Source organism: Dendropsophus ebraccatus, chromosome 1 (genome assembly GCF_027789765.1).
Source record: "Dendropsophus ebraccatus isolate aDenEbr1 chromosome 1, aDenEbr1.pat, whole genome shotgun sequence".
Taxonomy (NCBI): Eukaryota; Metazoa; Chordata; class Amphibia; order Anura; family Hylidae; genus Dendropsophus; species Dendropsophus ebraccatus.
In genome coordinates this window covers 223,077,752-223,097,432 of record NC_091454.1, presented here as the reverse complement: position 1 = coordinate 223,097,432, position 19,681 = coordinate 223,077,752, and the positions used below count along the sequence as shown (strand labels likewise).

General features: G+C 47.4%; 1 protein-coding gene across 2 annotated transcripts; it reads left to right on the top strand.

Moving 5' to 3' along the window:
• Nucleotides 1–490: 490 nt before the first annotated feature.
• LOC138770213 (very-long-chain 3-oxoacyl-CoA reductase-B-like) lies at nt 491–19,163 on the top strand. 2 transcript variants are annotated; one of them, XM_069949145.1, is made up of 12 exons: nt 491–892; nt 943–1,976; nt 3,520–3,566; nt 3,642–3,717; nt 3,828–3,938; nt 4,142–4,206; nt 4,384–4,428; nt 6,721–6,755; nt 7,351–7,432; nt 9,851–9,916; nt 18,805–18,954; nt 19,026–19,163. In XM_069949145.1, the coding sequence occupies exons 2-12, from the start codon at nt 1,817–1,819 to the stop codon at nt 19,134–19,136; spliced, it is 948 nt and encodes a 315-aa protein (XP_069805246.1). In that variant the 5' UTR covers nt 491–892; nt 943–1,816; the 3' UTR covers nt 19,137–19,163. The 2 variants fall into 2 exon arrangements, with proteins under 2 accessions (XP_069805246.1, XP_069805245.1); XM_069949144.1 differs by having other exon boundaries at nt 491–1,976.
• Nucleotides 19,164–19,681: the final 518 nt, after the last annotated feature.

Below are 19,681 nucleotides of genomic sequence, written 5' to 3'. Positions count from 1 at the left end.
AAAGTGTATGTACGTGAGGTGAATCGTCCTGTCGGGCTAGTGCAACCCAGGGGAGCCAGAGCCCCCAAATACCTCTCATCCCCTTGTCTTGTCTTCTCCCCCTTTGGTCTTGGTTTGGGTCCTTTCCGCCTGTTGTGGTTAGGTTTGTCTTCCCCCTAGTCACGGGACGGCCGGGCTTGACCCATAGTTCCCTGAGAGAGGTCGTCTGGAGAGCAGTAAAGGAACTCAAAAAAACTTAATATTCAAAAAAACATGACTGGAAAAAAATGCTATGTAAGCCAAGAAAGGCGGGTGAGGAGAGAGATAACCCTGATCACATGACACCCTCCTCCGCCTGCTCCCTTACCTGGATGTATGGCAAATATTATGTTACGGCTCACACCGTCCACATGGACATGACGGGGTTAAATAAAGAGGGAGTTGTCTGTAATCACTTACATCCAGAGAAGGAAGGGCAGCGCTGCAGTTACATCACAGGGTTGGTGCAGGTGACAGCTCGCAGGATCAGCGCAGGTGAGAGCTCGCAGGATAAGCGCAGGTGAGAGCTCGCAGGATCAGCGCAGGTGAGAGCTCGCAGGATCAGCGCAGGTGAGAGCTCGCAGGATAAGCGCAGGTGACAGCTCGCAGGATCAGCGCAGGTGAGAGCTCAAAGGATCAGTGCAGGGCAGAGTGTGCAGGATCAGTGCAGGTGAGAGCTCGCAGGATCAGCGCAGGTGAGAGCTCGCAGGATCAGCGCAGGTGAGAGCTTGCAGGATCAGCGCAGGTGAGAGCTCGCAGGATCAGCGCAGGTGAGAGCTCGCAGGATCAGCGCAGGTGAGAGCTCGCAGGATCAGCGCAGGTGAGAGCTCGCAGAATCAGCGCAGGTGAGAGCTCACAGGATCAGTCAGCACAGGTGAGAGCTCACAGGATCAGCGCAGGTGAGAGCTCGCAGAATCAGCGCAGGTGAGAGCTCACAGGATCAGTCAGCACAGGTGAGAGCTCACAGGATCAGTCAGCACAGGTGAGAGCTCACAGGATCAGTCAGCACAGGTGAGAGCTCACAGGATCAGTCAGCACAGGTGAGAGCTCGCAGGATCAGCGCAGGTGAGAGCTCGCAGGATCAGCGCAGGTGAGAGCTCGCAGGATCAGCGCAGGTGAGAGCTCGCAGGATCAGCGCAGGTGAGAGCTCGCAGGATCAGCGCAGGTGAGAGCTCGCAGGATCAGCGCAGGGGAGAGCTCGCAGGATCAGCGCAGGTGAGAGCTCGCAGGATCAGCGCAGGTGAGAGCTCGCAGGATCAGCGCAGGTGAGAGCTCGCAGGATCAGCGCAGGTGAGAGCTCGCAGGATCAGCGCAGGTGAGAGCTCGCAGGATCAGCGCAGGTGAGAGCTCGCAGGATCAGCGCAGGTGAGAGCTCGCAGGATCAGCGCAGGTGAGAGCTCGCAGGATCAGCGCAGGTGAGAGCTCGCAGGATCAGCGCAGGTGAGAGCTCGCAGGATCAGCGTAGGTGAGAGCTCGCAGGATCAGCGCAGGTGAGAGCTCGCAGGATCAGTGCAGGGGAGAGCTCACAGGATCAGTCAGTGCAGGTGAGAGCTCGCAGCGCAGGTGAGAGCTCGCAGGATCAGCGCAGGTGAGAGCTCACAGGATCAGCGCAGGTGAGAGCTCGCAGGATCAGTGCAGGGGAGAGCTCACAGGATCAGTGCAGGTGAGAGCTCACAGGATCAGCGCAGGTGAGAGCTCGCAGGATCAGCGCAGGTGAGAGCTCACAGGATCAGTGCAGGGGAGAGCTCACAGGATCAGCGCAGGTGAGAGCTCGCAGGATCAGCGCAGGGAACATCACATGGAGGGGTCCAGGTTCTCTCAGTGGCTCCACCTGCTGGGGCTCCTGGCTCTATCATATCTAGTGCTAAAACAGGTCTGGACTCTGCTGAGCGGGGTGAGGAACCATCTACTGTCCCGGTGGTGGAGGACTAACCTCAAGCAGTATGGAGGATGGGCAGGTAAGAGGGACGGGGTACACCGGGACTACCAGGGAACCATATACTTCTCCTAATACTGTATATACAGTCCAGATCCTGTATATACACTACTACACCATAACCTGTATATACACACAGCCCAGATCCTGTATATACACTACTACACCATGACCTGTATATACACACAGCCCAGATCCTGTATATACACTACTACACCATGACCTGTATATACACACAGCCCAGATCCTGTATATACACTACTACACCATAACCTGTATATACACTACTACACCATGACCTGTATATACACTACTACACCATGTCATGTATATACACTAGTACACCATGACCTGTATATACACTACTACACCATGTCATGTATATACACTAGTACACCATGACCTGTATATACACTACTACACCATGTCATGTATATACACTAGCACACCATGACCTGTATATACACTAGTACACCATGACCTGTAATTACTGTCCCTGGCACTGTTACTAGGGACATAATGGCAATAACCGACACTGTTATCTTGGACATATTGTCCCCAGTAACAGTGCCAGTCATAGTGATCCCCGTTATGTCCCCAGTAACAGTGCCAGGCATAGAGATCCCCATTATGTCCCCAGTAACAGTGCCAGTCATAGTGATCCCCGTTATGTCCCCAGTAACAGTACCAGTCATAGTGATTCCCATTATGTCCCCAGTAACAGTACCAGTCATAGTGATCCCCGTTATGTCCTCAGTAACACTGCCAGTCATAGTGATCCCCATTATGTCCTCAGTAACAGTGCCAGTCATAGTGATCCCCATTATGTCCCCAGTAACAGTGCCAGTCATAGTGATCCCCATTATGTCCTCAGTAACAGTGCCAGTCATAGTGATCCCCATTATGTCCCCAGTAACAGTACCAGTCATAGTGATACCCATTATATCCCCAGTAACAGTGCCAGTCATAGTGATCCCCATTATGTCCCCAGTAACAGTACCAGTCATAGTGATACCCATTATATCCCCAGTAACAGTGCCAGTCATAGTGATCCCCCATTATGTCCCCAGTAACAGTGCCAGTCATAGTGATCCCCATTATGTCCCCAGTAACAGTACCAGTCATAGTGATACCCATTATATCCCCAGTAACAGTGCCAGTCATAGTGATCCCCATTATGTCCCCAGTAACAGTACCAATCATAGTGATACCCATTATATCCCCAGTAACAGTGCCAGTCATAGTGATCCCCCATTATGTCCCCAGTAACAGTGGCTGAACAGGTGCAGCTATTGAACTTTCACCAGTATCACAATAGAACGGGAGGTAATCTAATATCTGTACAGGGTGCTGGTGCTTTATAACACTGTGTATTAGAGGTTAACTGAGGGCAAGTGACGCCCTGTATACCCACAACTGCGGCAGTCATGTCACACCCACATTCAGTCTGGTAAGAACTACCAAATATGGTGTCTAACAACAATTCTCCTGCTAGAATAGGGTGTGTATATTGTTACGTATGCGATAAGATTACATGAAGTATATTCTGTGACCTTCTCCCACAGTGGTAACTGGGGCAACCGATGGAATCGGGAAGGAGTACGCCATGGAGGTTAGTGGACCCTGGTCTAGAGGTCTATTCATCTATTGGTTATATCTGCCTCATTCCTCTCTATCATCTCTGTAGTTGGCCAGGAGGGGCTTCAATGTCGTCCTCATCAGTCGGACGGTGGAGAAACTAGAAAAAGTGGCAAAGGAGATAGGTAAGGGACGGGGAGATCCCAACCATGACATCAAGTCAACAGTCAAGATACTCAGGACATCCAACATCAATGATGAAGACCTAATCCTGATATGTATCTTATCTCCTTAGAAAAACAGACCCAACGAAAAACCAAGATCTTCCAGGTGGACTTCACAGGAGGATCTGAGATTTATCCAAAGGTGGAGAAGGCCTTGAAGGATCTGGATATCGGCGTTCTAGGTAGGCTTCAGATCTAATGGGCTTCAGATCTCCAATGTTCCTACACCAGACAGAAGAGCATGGACGTCCAAGATGCCTCAAAGTGTTCCGTCTATTTATGAGGGCATTGAGGTTGATCACAATATGCCCCATTATCTGACGGGCCGTGTACCAGTAGAGCCGGACGCCAGTGATACATTACCCGCTCTTTTCTCTTCTTATAGTGAATAACGTTGGGATGAGTTTAGGTGGAACAGGAAGATTTCTTGACACCCCGGATCTAAACCAGGTGAGCTCCATGATCACTGCTAATAGAGAAAGCCGTCTGCATATAAACCCAGAACAATAGTAGACATGGACATCAGGGGAAAAGATAATCAGCAGATCAGAAATCACAACCCTCCAATACATCACTAATATTACTGATCAGAAATAATTATATCTTCCATTTGTGTTTGATTTCCAGAGACTAGAAGACATCATAAACTGCAATGTATTCTCCGTGCTCCATGTAAGTAACCAGCGTATACCCAATACAGGTTATACAGATAGGAGGAGCTATGAGTCTCCTCCTCCTCCTGCAGGGTGATACAGATAGGAGGAGCTATAAGTCTCCTCCTCCTCCTCCTCCTGCAGGGTGATACAGATAGATGGAGCTATGAGTCTCCTCCTCCTCCTACAGGGTGATACAGATAGAAGGAGCTATGAGTCTCCTCCTCCTCCTGCAGGGTGATACAGATAGATGGAGCTATGAGTCTCCTCCTCCTCCTGCAGGGTGATACAGCTAGAAGGAGCTATGAGTCTCCTCCTCCTCCTGCAGGGTGATACAGATAGAAGGAGCTATGAGTCTCCTCCTCCTCCTCCTGCAGGGTGATACAGATAGAAGGAGCTATAAGTCTCCTCCTCCTCCTGCAGGGTGATACAGATAGAAGGAGCTATTAGTCTCCTCCTCCTCCTGCAGGGTGATACAGATAGATGGAGCTATGAGTCTCCTCCTCCTCCTCCTGCAGGGTGATACAGATAGATGGAGCTATGAGTCTCCTCCTCCTCCTGCAGGGTGATACAGATAGAAGGAGCTATGAGTCTCCTCCTCCTCCTCCTGCAGGGTGATACAGATAGAAGGAGCTATAAGTCTCCTCCTCCTGCAGGGTGATACAGATAGAAGGAGCTATGCGTCTCCTCCTCCTGCAGGGTGATACAGATAGAAGGAGCTATGCGTCTCCTCCTCCTCCTGCAGGGTGATACAGATAGAAGGAGCTATGAGTCTCCTCCTCCTGCAGGGTGATACAGATAGAAGGAGCTATGAGTCCCCTCCTCCTCCTGCAGGGTGATACAGATAGAAGGAGCTATAAGTCTTCTCCTCCTCCTGCAGGGTGATACAGATAAAAGGAGCTATGCGTCTCCTCCTCCTCCTGCAGGGTGATACAGATAGAAGGATCTATGAGTCTCCTCCTCCTGCAGGGTGATACAGATAGAAGGAGCTATGAGTCTCCTCCTCCTCCTGCAGGGTGATACAGATAGAGGGAGCTATGAGTCTCCTCCTCCTCCTGCAGGGTGATACAGATAGAAGGAGCTATGAGTCTCCTCCTCCTGCAGGGTGATACAGATAGAAGGAGCTATGAGTCTCCTCCTCCTGCAGGGTGATACAGATAGAGGGAGCTATGAGTCTCCTCCTCTTCCTCCTCCTCCTCCTGCAGGGTGATACAGATAGAGGGAGCTATGAGTCTCCTCCTCTTCCTCCTCCTCCTCCTGCAGGCTGATACCAGAGCAATGTTCCCTCTAAGCTTCAGCCACTGCTGAGAAGGATGGCAAGAGAGTTGAACAATGTTCAAGAAGAGTTGGGCTAACCAAAAACCTAACATAGAAGCGTCGGTACCTTAGTGTAATGTAGCTTAGAAAATTAAAACTAGTGGAACAGTGGATGTTCTCGCGTTACGTTCTCATATACATCTGTTGCAGATTTGATGCAATATTCAGAAATTTAGTTATACTGGTTTACAAAGCATCAGATCAGCATCTTTAGGTGATTACAGTGCAGTTACATTCAGTGACTCACATGGGGCATCTTCTCTGATCAGAGTCATTAACTTTTCCCTTTTTAACCAGGCCGGGCCATCTTGAAGACTTCTCAAGCCTATAAATCCTCTCTCCAGAATCTGACAGAGAAACATTTTATGTTCATTGCTCCAGCACTCATAGTAGTTAAGCCCCTCGTTGCCCCTATATAGTTTTAGGCCCATCCCCTCCCGTGCCCTCATATAATGATAGGTAGGTTCTGAGCCCTTATATAGTAGTTAGGCCCCTCATTGCGGTCCCCATATGGTGGCAAGCCCCTCTGTGCAGTAGCCATACAGTATAAACTCCTCTGTGTGACCTCTATTTAGTATCATGTCTTTTTGCAGTCCCAATATGGTATAAGGCCCCTATATAGTATAAGGCCCCTGTCTGTGGAGCCCCTCATATACTATAGGCCTCTCTGTGCAGCCCCCATATAGTATAGGCTCATTTTTTTCAGCCCTCATGTAATATAGTACACTGTACAGCCCCCCATATAGTATAGACCCCTCTGTGCAGCCCCCATATAGTATAGGCCCATTTTTTAAGCCCTCATGTAATATAGAATACTGTACAGCCCCCATATAGTATAGACCCCTCTGTGCTGTCCCCATATAGTATAGGCTCCTTCTGTTCAGTCCTCATGTAATATAGTACACTGTGCAGCCCTCCATATAGTAAAGGCCCCTCTGTGCAACCCCTCCCCCATATATATGTGTTGCTCTTACATTATAAACCTGTTTTGCAGATGACCAGGATTGTGCTCCCAGGAATGGTGCAGAGGTATGGTGGTGGTGTGGTGGTGGTGTGGTGGTGGTGAAGAGGTATGGTTGTGGTGCAAAGGTTTGGTGGGGGTGGGGAGGTATGGCGATGATGGTGCGGAGGTATGATGGTGGCGGTGGTGCAGAGGTATGGTAATGGTGTCGGTGGTGCAGAGGTGTGGTGGTGGTATGGGGAGATGTTTTTACGTTTTGTTGCATCCCCAGCAGACACTTCTCTTTGTTACAGAGAATCAGTCTTGAGTTCTAACAGTTTACCACCCAAGGTGCCTGAAGCTGAGGCCATGACTGTGTGTGTACAGGATTACTGCCTGTGAATATGTATTAGTGTGACTGCACGCTCAGCTCTGCTGCACTAAACTGCTCGGCTCTGCTGCATTAAACTGTACGCTCAGCTCTGCTGCACTGTGTAGAGTCATTACAGTTTCCTGGTGAATTAACAAGTAACTAAAGGAGCAGAGACCACAAATCATATTATCAGAGGAGACCTGTCAGGATAATATAACCCGCCCTATAGTGCACATGAACCTCTACCTCCCTGTACTTGATGACACACACAGAATTGTGATGCTGACTGGCATTGTCTTCTCTCTTTATAGGAAGAGAGGAGTCATCATAAACCTGTCCTCGGCTGCCGGGGCCCGGCCGTACCCGCTGGTGAATATATACAGCTGCACTAAGGTACTGGAGGAATCCCATACATGACATGTAGCTGACAATGACATCACAGAGGATGCCATGTCTGTGCCCGCATACCAATGCCCGCCAGTGTGAGCTATGGCCCATATCACTGCATGTGCCGCCATATAGCGCCTTCATCAGTGGCGTAACTAGGAATGGCTGGGCCCCATAGCAAACTTTTGATTGGGCCCCCTCCCGACTGACCACTAAGCTGTTAAGTGTAGTCATAACTGGTGTTCTTTCAGTTAAAGTGACATTTTCAAATCCTGGGAGGCCTGCTTATGTTGTAAATAATGACAGCTCTGGGGGCCCAGTGTATCGCAGGAGCAGACCTCGGGGCCCCCTGATGCGGTGGGCCCCATAGCAGCCGCTATGGCTGCTACAGTGGTAGTTACGCCCCTGGCCTTCATGACAACAGCTCTGTGATGTTTCTGTATGACAACGGAGACATAGAGAGGATGAGGACGTCCCACTGATTTCTATAGGGGCCACAATATTCCTAGCATACTGATCCATAGCACGGCTGTAGACGGAAGGCCCTAGTGATAATCCTCATTGTTGTCACTATCACTATAGTAACGCCCAGCATCACTATAATCACCCATATCATCACTATAATCACCAGCATCACTATAATCAACCATATCATCACTATAATCACCCATATCATCACTATAATCGCCAGCATCACTATCATCACCCATATCATCACTATAATCACCAGCATCACTATAATCACCCATATCATCACTATAATCAACCATATCATCACTATAATCACCAGCATCACTATAATCACCCATATCATCACTATAATCACCCATATCATCACTATAATCACCAGCATCACTATATTTAACCAATATCATCACTATAATCACCGGCATCACTATAATCACCCATATCATCCATATAATCACCAGCATCACTATAATCACCCATATCATCACTATAATCACCAGCATCACTATAATCACCCATATCATCACTATAATCACCCATATCATCACTATAATCGCCAGCATCACTATAATCACCCATATCATCACTATAATCACCAGCATCACTATAATCACCCATATCATCACTATAATCACCCATATCATCACTATAATTACCCATATCATCACTATAATCACCAGCATCACTATAATCACCCATATCATCCATATAATCAACAGCATCACTATAATCACCCATATCATCCATATAATCAACAGCATCACTATAATCACCCATATCCTCACTATAATAACCAGCATCACTATAATCACCCATATCATCACTAAAATCACCAGCATCACTATAATCACCCATATCATCACTATAATCACCAGCATCACTATAATCACCCATATCATCACTATAATCACCAGCATCACTATAATCACCCATATCATCACTGTAATCACCTATATCATCACTATAATCACTAGCATCACTATAATCACCCATATCATTACTATAATCACTCATATCATCACTATAATCACCCATATCATCACTATAATCACCCGCATCACTATAATATATAGCATCACCATATTTACTAATATCACTCTCCTCCTCATAGTCACCTGCTATTATCACTATGACATCACTCTCCTCCTCATAGTCACCTGCTATTATCACTATGACATCACTCTCCTCATAGTCACCTGCTATTATCACTATGACATCACTCTCCTCCTCATAGTCACCTGCTATTATCACTATGACATCACTCTCCTCATAATCACCTGCTATTATCACTATGACATCACTCTCCTCCTCATAGTCACCTGCTATTATCACTATGACATCACTCTCCTCATCATAGTCACCTGCTATTATCACTATGACATCACTCTCCTCCTCCTCATAGTCACCTGCTATTATCACTATGACATCACTCTCCTCATAGTCACCTGCTATTAGCACTATGACATCACTCTCATCATCATCAGTCACCTGCTATTATCACTATGACATCACTCTCCTCATCATAGTCACCTGCTATTAGCACTATGACATCACTCTCATCATCATCAGTCACCTGCTATTATCACTATGACATCACTCTCCTCATCATAGTCACCTGCTATTATCACTATGACATCACTCTCCTCATCATAGTCACCTGCTATTATCACTATGACATCACTCTCCTCATCATCATAGTCACCTGCTATTATCACTATGACATCACTCTCATCATCATCAGTCACCTGCTATTATCACTATGACATCACTCTCCTCCTCATAGTCACCTGCTATTATCACTATGACATCACTCTCCTCCTCATAGTCACCTATTATCACTATGACATCACTTCCCTCATCATAGTCACCTGCTATTATCACTATGACATCACTCTCATCATCATCATAGTCACCTGCTATTATCACTATGACATCACTCTCCTCTCTCTTTTTCAGGTCTTCGTGGATTTCTTCTCTCGTTCGCTGAACTTTGAGTACAGACATGACGGGATAATAGTCCAGGTGCATATGGAGGATGAAGGGGCGGCAGGAGATCCTGGCGTCACCAGGCCGGGGTCACACACACTATTATCACCAGGCCGGGGTCACACACACTATTATCACCAGGCTGGGGTCACACACACTATTATGACCAGGCCGGGGTCACACACACTATTATCACCAGGCTGGGGTCACACACACTATTATGACCAGGCCGGGGTCACACACACTATTATCACCAGGCCGGGGTCACACACACTATTATCACCAGGCCGGGGTCACACACACTATTATCACCAGGTCGAGGTAACACACGTTATTATCACCAGGCCGGGGTCACACACACTATTATCACCAGGCCGGGGTCACACACACTATTATCACCAGGCCGGGGTCACACACACTATTATCACCAGGTCGGGGTCACACACACTATTATCACCAGGTCGGGGTCACACACACTATTATCACCAGGTCGGGGTCACACACACTATTATCACCAGGTCAGGGTCACACACACTATTATCACCAGGCCGGGGTCACACACACTATTATCACCAGGCCGGGGTCACACACACTATTATCACCAGGCCGGGGTCACACACACACTATTATCACCAGGCCGGGGTCACACACACTATTATCACCAGGTCGGGGTCACACACACTATTATCACCAGGCCGGGGTCACACACACTATTATCACCAGGTCAGGGTCACACACACTATTATCACCAGGCCGGGGTCACACACGTTATTATCACCAGGCCGGGGTCACACACACTATTATCACCAGGTCGGGGTCACACACACTATTATCACCAGGTCGGGGTCACACACACTATTATCACCAGGTCGGGGTCACACACACTATTATCACCAGGTCGGGGTCACACACACTATTATCACCAGGTCGGGGTCACACACACTATTATCACCAGGTCGGGGTCACACACACTATTATCACCAGGTCGGGGTCACACACACTATTATCACCAGGTCGGGGTCACACACACTATTATCACCAGGTCGGGGTCACACACACTATTATCACCAGGTCGGGGTCACACACACTATTATCACCAGGCCGGGGTCCAACACATAGAGAAGTTGCAAATCCTTACACAAAATTTTCTCTGTGTCAGTGTTACTTCTGGTTGCAGCTAAAAATAGTGATCAGTGTGACCCCTGTCCCGGCCTCCATCTCCTGTTATCTGACGTCTCTGATGTCCTCCAGGGCCAAAAACAACATTCCCCCTTCCCTGGGGTGACCCTGGCCGCTCTATAATCTACAGGGATGGCTTATAATGTAACCTTCCACAGGTACAAAGGGCAGTAAACCAAAAATGCTGCAAAGTCATAAAGTGCCTTAAAGGGGTGGTGTCACAAAGCAAAGAGGGTAAAATCAGATGTGTACTGCATTGTGCCAGGGGGTGCATGGAAAAGAGCGAGAGGGTGTGAGGAGAGGATGATGGTGGTTGTAGTAGTGGTATAGGCTGTAGGCCACCAGGCCTCACTCTCCTGAGTACAGAGAATGAGGTGATACACTGAGAGCTGCAGAGCGAGAGGGTGTGAGGAGAGGATGATGGTGGTTGTAGTAGTAGTATAGGCTGTAGACGGCTAGGCCTCACTCTCCTGAGTACAGAGAATGAGGGGATACACTGAGAGCTGCAGAGCGAGAGGGTGTGAGGAGAGGATGATGGTGGTGGTAGTAGTAGTATAGGCTGTAGACAGCTAGGCCTCACTCTCCTGAGTACAGAGAATGAGGGGATACACTGAGAACTGCAGAGCGAGAGGGTGTGAGGAGAGGATGATGGTGGTGGTAGTAGTAGTATAGGCTGTAGACAGCTAGGCCTCCTTCTCCTAAATACAGAGAATGAGGGGATACACTGAGAGCTGCAGAGTGATTGTAGTGCTGTAAGCTGCAGGATGGCTGGGTCTTGTGGTACACCGCAGCCTTACTCAGACTTGTCATGGTCTCAGACTACTCTCTGGCTCTTCCCTGTGATCTCTGCATGTTATGGGGGCCACTGGAGGAATTTGGGGGGGGCTGCACCAGTGTGTATAGTGGTCAATCGTGTGGACTTGTAGATCCCCTGGAGCCAAACCCTGATACGGCTGTCCGGCAAGATGGCTCCTTGAGGATAGTGAGGTGGAGCAGATAAAAGGGAGACAAGGATGGAGGCTGTGTAACAATAATTTTTTTACTGATTACTTAAAGGGAATCTGTCAGCTCCTGGGCCATACCTGAGGTCAGGCTCGGACTGGGCCACCGGGGAGCCGGGGAAACCCCCGGTGGGCCCCTCCCTCTTCCTCCCCCCTGAAGAGGAGGCTCTCTATTTAGCAGCTCCAGGCCCAGCTGCTGCTGCACAGTACAGGACGTAGCACAGTCCAGTCACCTCAGACCTTCCTGTCAGGGCCCCCATGTGTCCCCACTGCTGGGCCTCAGAGAGCGGGGACTTCCTGCAGTGTGTCTATGGGCCTTTGAGAGGCCGCACTGTACACAGAGCGTCACCTGAGTGATCATCAGTGCAGGGGGCGTGTCTTAGGGCAGCAGGAAGGCTCGGCTGTATGGACGGGGCTACAGTGCAGGGAGAAGGAAGTGCAGACACAGGATGGCTGGAGTCAGGAGAGATGACAGCAACACAGACAGAGGTGAGAGGATGTGCAGTGTCTGCTGTCATCTAATGGCCTCCAGTTGCCCTGCTAGGAGCCAGTGACACCCCAACACTGTGCAGGTGCTCTCCCCACAGCACATTAGCGACACCTTCCCCACTACACTGTATATGAGTAGCCCCTTCCCCACCCAATATTGCTCTAAACTCTGTATAGGACCCCCAGTACCATTCCAGATGCCACCTCCCTCAGCACAGTATGTACATCCTCCCCAGCAGTGTATATATATCCCCTCCCCAGCAGTGTATATATATCACCTCCCCAGCAGTGTATATATATCCCCTCCCCAGCAGTGTATATATCCTCTCCCCAGCAGTGTATATATATCCCCTCCCCAGCAGTGTATATATATCCCCTCCCCAGCAGTGTATATATCCCCCCCACAGCAGTGTATATATATCCCCCCCCCCACAGCAGTGTATATATATCCCCCCCCCACAGCAGTGTATATATCCCCTCCCCAGCAGTGTATATATCCCCCGCCCCAGCAGTGTATATATCCTCTCCCCAGCAGTGTATATATCCCCCTCCCCAGCAGTGTATATATCCTCTCCCCAGCAGTGTATATATCCCCCTCCCCAGCAGTGTATATATCCTCTCCCCAGCAGTGTATATATCCCCCTCCCCAGCAGTGTATATATCCCCCCCCCACAGCAGTGTATATATCCCCCCCCCACAGCAGTGTATATATCCCCTCCCCAGCAGTGTATATATCCCCTTCCCAGCAGTGTATATATATCCCCTCCCCAGCAGTGTATGTATATCCCCCCCACAGCAGTGTATATATCCCCCCCACAGCAGTGTATATATATCCCCCTCCCCAGCAGTGTATATATATCCCCCCCACAGCAGTGTATATATATCCCCTCCCCAGCAGTGTATATATCCCCCCCACAGCAGTGTATATATATCCCCTCCCCAGCAGTGTATATATATCCCCTCCCCAGCAGTGTATATATATCCCCTCCCCAGCAGTGTATATATCCTCTCCCCAGCAGTGTATATATCCCCTCCCCAGCAGTGTATATATCCCCCTCTCCCCAGCAGTGTATATATCCTCTCCCCAGCAGTGTATATATCCCCCTCTCCCCAGCAGTGTATATATCCCCCTCTCCCCAGCAGTGTATATATATCCCCTCCCCAGCAGTGTATATATATCCCCTCCCCAGCAGTGTATATATATCCCCTCCCCAGCAGTGTATATATATCCCCTCCCCAGCAGTGTATATATATCCCCTCCCCAGCAGTGTATGTATGTCCCCTCCCCAGCAGTGTATATATCCCCCTCCCCAGCAGTGTATATATCCCCTCCCCAGCAGTGTATATATATCCCCTCCCCAGCAGTGTATATATCCCTTGATAGGTGTCCCTGATTCACTTAAAAGGGTATTCTCATATGATAGTGTTTCTCTAAATGAATCAGGAAGTGATGGCAGTGCTGAGCTGAATTTCTGCATGTGAAAAAAACCCTTTAAAAAACCGTATGTGGCACTGTGCTGTCTGCATATGGTGCCACAGAAACGACTGTACAAGTGACTGGCGGTGAGCTAGCATTGCTGATTACACAGAGAGCTCTATGCAAAGTTGCTGTACTAACATGAAAGGTTTGACGCTAGTTAAATGTAGGGTGGGCCCCTAGAGTCAGTTTCCCTGGTGGGCCCAAGGTACCCCAGTCCGACACTGCCTGAGGTGCTGACAGTGTGCTGTGGCCGGCAGTCCCCTAGTGAGAATGTTGCCTTTTGGTAATTTTTCCGTTCAGTGGATTATGCACAATCTCAGGTCTCCTACTGTACTGAAGAGTCAATGAGGAGTTGTGGCTCAGTGTTTGTGCCGCACTCTGGCCGCCTTACCACTCCTTCCTCCTCCCTCTCCTTCATGAATAATCAATACTGCCTGGCCTTGTGCTCACTCAGCTGTCAGCCAGTCTCTGAGTGTTTACATCAGACATAAACTGCCTACAGAGGACTGATCTGCAATCAGGTATAGTTGTGTTGGAGCTGTGGTCTAGGGGTAACTCACTCCTCTTTAAACCAATAATAGCTTTTTTACTAGGATTGATACCGCTGATGGAAATTAAATGTAGTTTTGGTTTTTTTTCTCATCATTGTATAATTTTTAAGGGTGCGTTCACACCTACAGGATCTGCAGCAGATTTGATGCTGTGTTCAGTTATTTAAATGAAATCTGCTGCAGAAAATCAGCTGCAGATCCTGTAGGTGTGAACACACCATAAAAGTGCCAAGAATTCCCAATCAGGTCCAAATTAATTTTAAAATCCAGGTTTTTTTTTTTAATACAAAATAATAATAAAAAAAAAAAAAACTGCATTTTATTTCCATCAGGGTAATTGAACCCAATAAAAAAAAAAAAAAGGTTGTTGGTCTCTGTAGGCAGTTTATGTCTGAAATAAACAATCGGAGAGACTGGCTGTAAACTGAGCGAGCAGGAGGCTTGGATGCAGAGACTATTCATAAAGAAGAGGGAGGGGAAGGAGTGGTGAGGCGGCCAGAGTGCGGCACACACAACTCCTGTTTGACTCTTCGTTACAGTAGGAGACCCTAGATTGTGCATAATACACTCCACCGACAAATTGCCAAAAGGTACCATGGTCACGATGGGACTGCAAACTAGAGAACACTGTCGGCATCTTGGGTAGGTCCTGGGTGCTGACAGATTCCCTTCAAAGGAACTTGTACAGTCCAGTTGCATAGGTGGCCTTGAATGGGTTGTTGTACTTGGTGTAGAGAGTGGCAGTATGTGGAGAGATGATATGCCTCAGACCTCAGTCTGTCATTACAAATGGGACTCTGGTGGACACACTGATCCTGTGATCCCCGCTTCCCCAATGGTCCTTGAGTGCTTACTAGCTTTCTGCTTAGTGCTCAGGGGTCCTTGTACATCTTACCTCCAAACTCAGAAAAAGGCCTAAGTTAACTCTGCCGCCACTATCACTATCCCACTATCTGTGGAAAAGCAGGCCCTTTTCCTGTGGAAAACACACCCCACAAACTCTGTCAGTCTCTCTAATGCTGCATTTACACGGAACAATTATTGTTCGAATTTTCGCTCTAATGATCGCATTTGAGCGATAATCGTTCCGTGTAAACACAGCATACGATCAAGCGACGAGCGAAAAATCGTTCATTTTGATCTTTCAACATGTTCACAAATCGTCGTTCATAGTTCGCTAAAAATTTGCAGATCGCTTCGTGTAAACAGTCTTTCAAAGATTCACCCTATGTAAAAGATGGGCTTAAGTGATCTTAAAAACGATCGCAATAACGATTTTTCTAACGATTTATTCGTCTAAACGCTGATCGTTATAAAAACCAAATCGTTGCTTCAAAATCGTTAAACGATCGATTGGGCGAATTATCCCTCCATGTAAACGTAGCATTAGTCTCACCTCCAGCTGTCATCCACCTTGCTGCTCAGCTTGTAATCCAACTGTTAACTCCTTATTGCCCTCTATCAGCAGATTTTCTCCTCTGGTGTTCTTGGCAGCTTCTCTACTTGTTCTTAGCTTACTTGTCACTTCAATAACTTACTTGTCTCAGCTATAGGGTGGGTTCATACTGAGGACTGAGGAATTCCGCAGACATTATCCTCAGTATTCTCAGTATACTGAGAATTCCTCAGTATGAACCCACCCATACTCTGTATCTGCAGGCCCTTTATGTGGAGCACATTAGCATGCTCCACCCACCTCCTAGCAGGTTCTAGAAAGAAACGTCTACAACAAAAGCAGTACCCACTAAAGACTGTGGGGGTCACTGTTGCCTCACAGTCAGTGTAGTGTCTATGTGAGACAGTGTAACCCACCTTCTGTCTGCCGGTTACACTGCTTCAGAGATCGCACAACACAGCGACTACACAACACAGAGACTACACAATATAGTTTGCAGTAACAAATCCTATCATATGAAACATAAAAAGTACCTCCTTGTGAACAGGTGCCACCCTAGGCCCAGCTGCAGGAATTGCACTCTGGGACACTACAATACCATACATAAATATATATATATATATATAGATAGATAGATAGATATATAGATAGATAGATATATATATATTTTTTTAAAAAAATAACTAACACCCCTGTACCATTTTTCTTCCTCATGTATCTAATCACTTCCTGGTTTCCCCTCTGAACTGTGACCCTGCGGTTACCAGGTAACAGTGCAGACACTTTCCCACAATCCTCCCTGCTTGCATGTGAAGTGAAAACCAACTGCCAGCACTAATCAGGCAGATCATGTGATTGCCATTGAACTGAGCCTGGTGGGCTGTAGCCAAGGGCAACAGATAATTTAGAAGCTGCTGCTTCTGCTGGAAATAGTTCTTGCACAATTTGGAGGTGTGTTTAGGGTCATTGTCCTGTTGTAGGATGAAATTGGCTCCAACCAAGCGCTGCCCACTGGGTATGGCATGGCGGTGCAGAGTGATAGCCTTCCTTATTCAGAATCCCTTTTACCCTGTACAAATCTCCCACCTTACCAGCACCAACCCCAGACCATCACATGACCTCCACCATGCTAACAGATGGCGTCAGGCATTCTTCCAGCATCTTTTCATTAGTTCTGCGTCTCACAAACGTTCTTCTTTGTCATCCAAACACCTCAAACTTGGATTCATCCGTCCACAACACTTTTTTCCAGTCTTCCTCTGTCCAATGTCTGTGTTCTTTTGCCCATCTTAATCTTTTTCTTTTATTGGCCAGTCTCAGATATGGCTTTTTCTTTGCCACTCTGCCCTGAAGCCCAAAATCCGGCAGCCGCCTCTTCACTGTAGATGTTGACACTGGTGTTTTGCGGGTACTATTTAATGAAGATGCTGGTTGGGGACCTGTGAGGCGTCTGTTTCTCAAACTAGAGACTCTAATGTGCTTATCTTCTTGCTTAGTTATGCAACGTGGCCTCCCACTTCTTTTTCTACTCTGGTTAGAGCCTGCTTGTGCTGTCCTCTGAAGGGAGTAGTACACACCGTTGTAGGAAATCTTCAATTTCTTAGCAATTTCTCGCATGGAATAGCCTTCATTTCTAAGAACAAAAATAGACTGTTGAGTTTCAGATGAAAGTTCTCATTTTCTGGCCATTTTGAGCGTTTAATTGACCCCACAAATGTGATGCTCCAGAAACACAATCTGCTCAAAGGAAGGTCAGTTTTGTAGCTTCTGTAGCGAGCTAGACTGTTTCCAGATGTGTGAACGTGATTGCACAAGGGTTTTCTAATCATCAATTAGCCTTCTGAGCCAATGAGAAAACACATTGTACCATTAGAAGACTGGAGTGATAGTTGCTGGAAATGGGCCTCTATACACCTATGTAGATATTGCACCAAAAACCAGACATTTGCAGCTAGAATAGTCATTTACCACATTAGCAATGTATAGAGTCTATTTGTTTAAAGTTAGGACTAGTTTAAAGTTATCTTCATTGAAAAGTACAGTGCTTTTCCTTCAAAAATAAGGACATTTCAATTGGTAGTGTATTTTAAAAAATACATTTTGAATAATGTCAGTATAGACCTATTTTTCTCTGTGACACAAACACTTTAAGGCTCCCATACATAACTGACTCTCGCTGCGTCTTATCTCTCCCAGAACAAAGGGGTCAGACTTGATTTTCCATCATGCCTGACACCTATTACCTCCAGTATCATCTGTCGTTCTAGACAGCCAATATCAGTGGTCGTTTTAGACAGCCCCATACATCTTCTAGTAACATTTAAACCCGCTGCGAGTGGCAGGTAGAGCACAAGTACAAAGTGTCAGTCACACCCTGAGCACCATGATTATTATACTATAATAGCTTCTTACATATCTCTGCTGCCCCCTGCTGGTTAATTCACTACACAACATTCCCTGCCTCCATCAGCATCTTTACTATGAGAGGACTGTCTGCTGTATCTAGGCAATGCTAACAGATCCCATGGCATTCAGTAGAATAGTGAGTGCAGCTCTGGAGGATAAGACAGAATGTAACAGCAGAATAGTGAGTGCAGCTCTGGAGGATAACACATGATAAGACAGCAGAATACTGAGTGCAGCTCTGGGGGATAAGACATGATGTGATGGCAGAAAAGTGAGTGCAGCTCTGGAGGATAAGACATGATGTAACAGCAGAATAGTGAGTGCAGCTCTGGAGGTGACTGTAATTTTATCCTGAGCACTATGAGCCAATCAGAAGACGGCTTGATCTCTCATTTACATACTGTTGTTCTGTGTGTCCCCAGTCAGTCCTGCCGCACCTGGTGTCCACCAACATGACGGAAAAACCGGGAACCAACATCCTGGTGAAGTCCAGCGAGGAGTATGTCAGGGAGGCTCTGAACACTGTGGGGTACACTCACCGCACCCACGGCTGCATCTCCCACAGCATCCAGGTACCCCACTACCCTTCTGCCCCTGGTGCCAGCTCCGAAGCGGGCACATACTTACTGTCCTGTCCTTGCAGGGTTATATCATGGACCTGCTGCTGACCGAGACCGTCATGAATTCCCAGATCTGTCGCTCTATCGCTGGTTGGGTTATGGGCGTTCTGATCAAGATAATGAAAGCCGACTAGAGCTGCCAATAAATTGTCAGAAAAGTGGTACTGAGCACTGTCTGTATGTACTGAGCCTTATACCTAATATACAACCAGGGAAGTGGTACTGTGCACTGTCTATATGTACTGAGCCTTATACCTAATATACAACCAGGGAAGTGGTACTGAGCACTGTCTGTATGTACTGAGCCTTATACCTAATATACAACCAGGGAAGTGGTACTGAGCACTGTCTGTATGTACTGAGCCTTATACCTAATATATAACCAGGGAAGTGGTACTGTGCACTGTCTGTATGTACTGAGCCTTATACCTAATATACAATCAGGGAAGTGGTACTGTGCACTGTCTGTATGTACTGAGCCTTATACCTAATATACAACCAGGGAAGTGGTACTGTGCACTGTCTATATGTACTGAGCCTTATACCTAATATACAATCAGGGAAGTGGTACTGTGCACTGTCTGTATGTACTGAGCCTTATACCTAATATACAACCAGGGAAGTGGTACTGTGCACTGTCTGTATGTACTAAGCCTTATACCAAATATACAACCAGGGT

Bases quoted from the DNA above. Each gene is read 5' to 3' on its own strand.
- LOC138770213 (XM_069949145.1), top strand. From the start codon at position 1,817: ATGGAGGGGTCCAGGTTCTCTCAGTGGCTCCACCTGCTGGGGCTCCTG. The intron at 3,718-3,827 runs GTAAGGGACGGG...TTATCTCCTTAG, and splicing joins AAAAGTGGCAAAGGAGATAG to AAAAACAGACCCAACGAAAA. The intron at 3,939-4,141 runs GTAGGCTTCAGA...CTCTTCTTATAG, and splicing joins TCTGGATATCGGCGTTCTAG to TGAATAACGTTGGGATGAGT.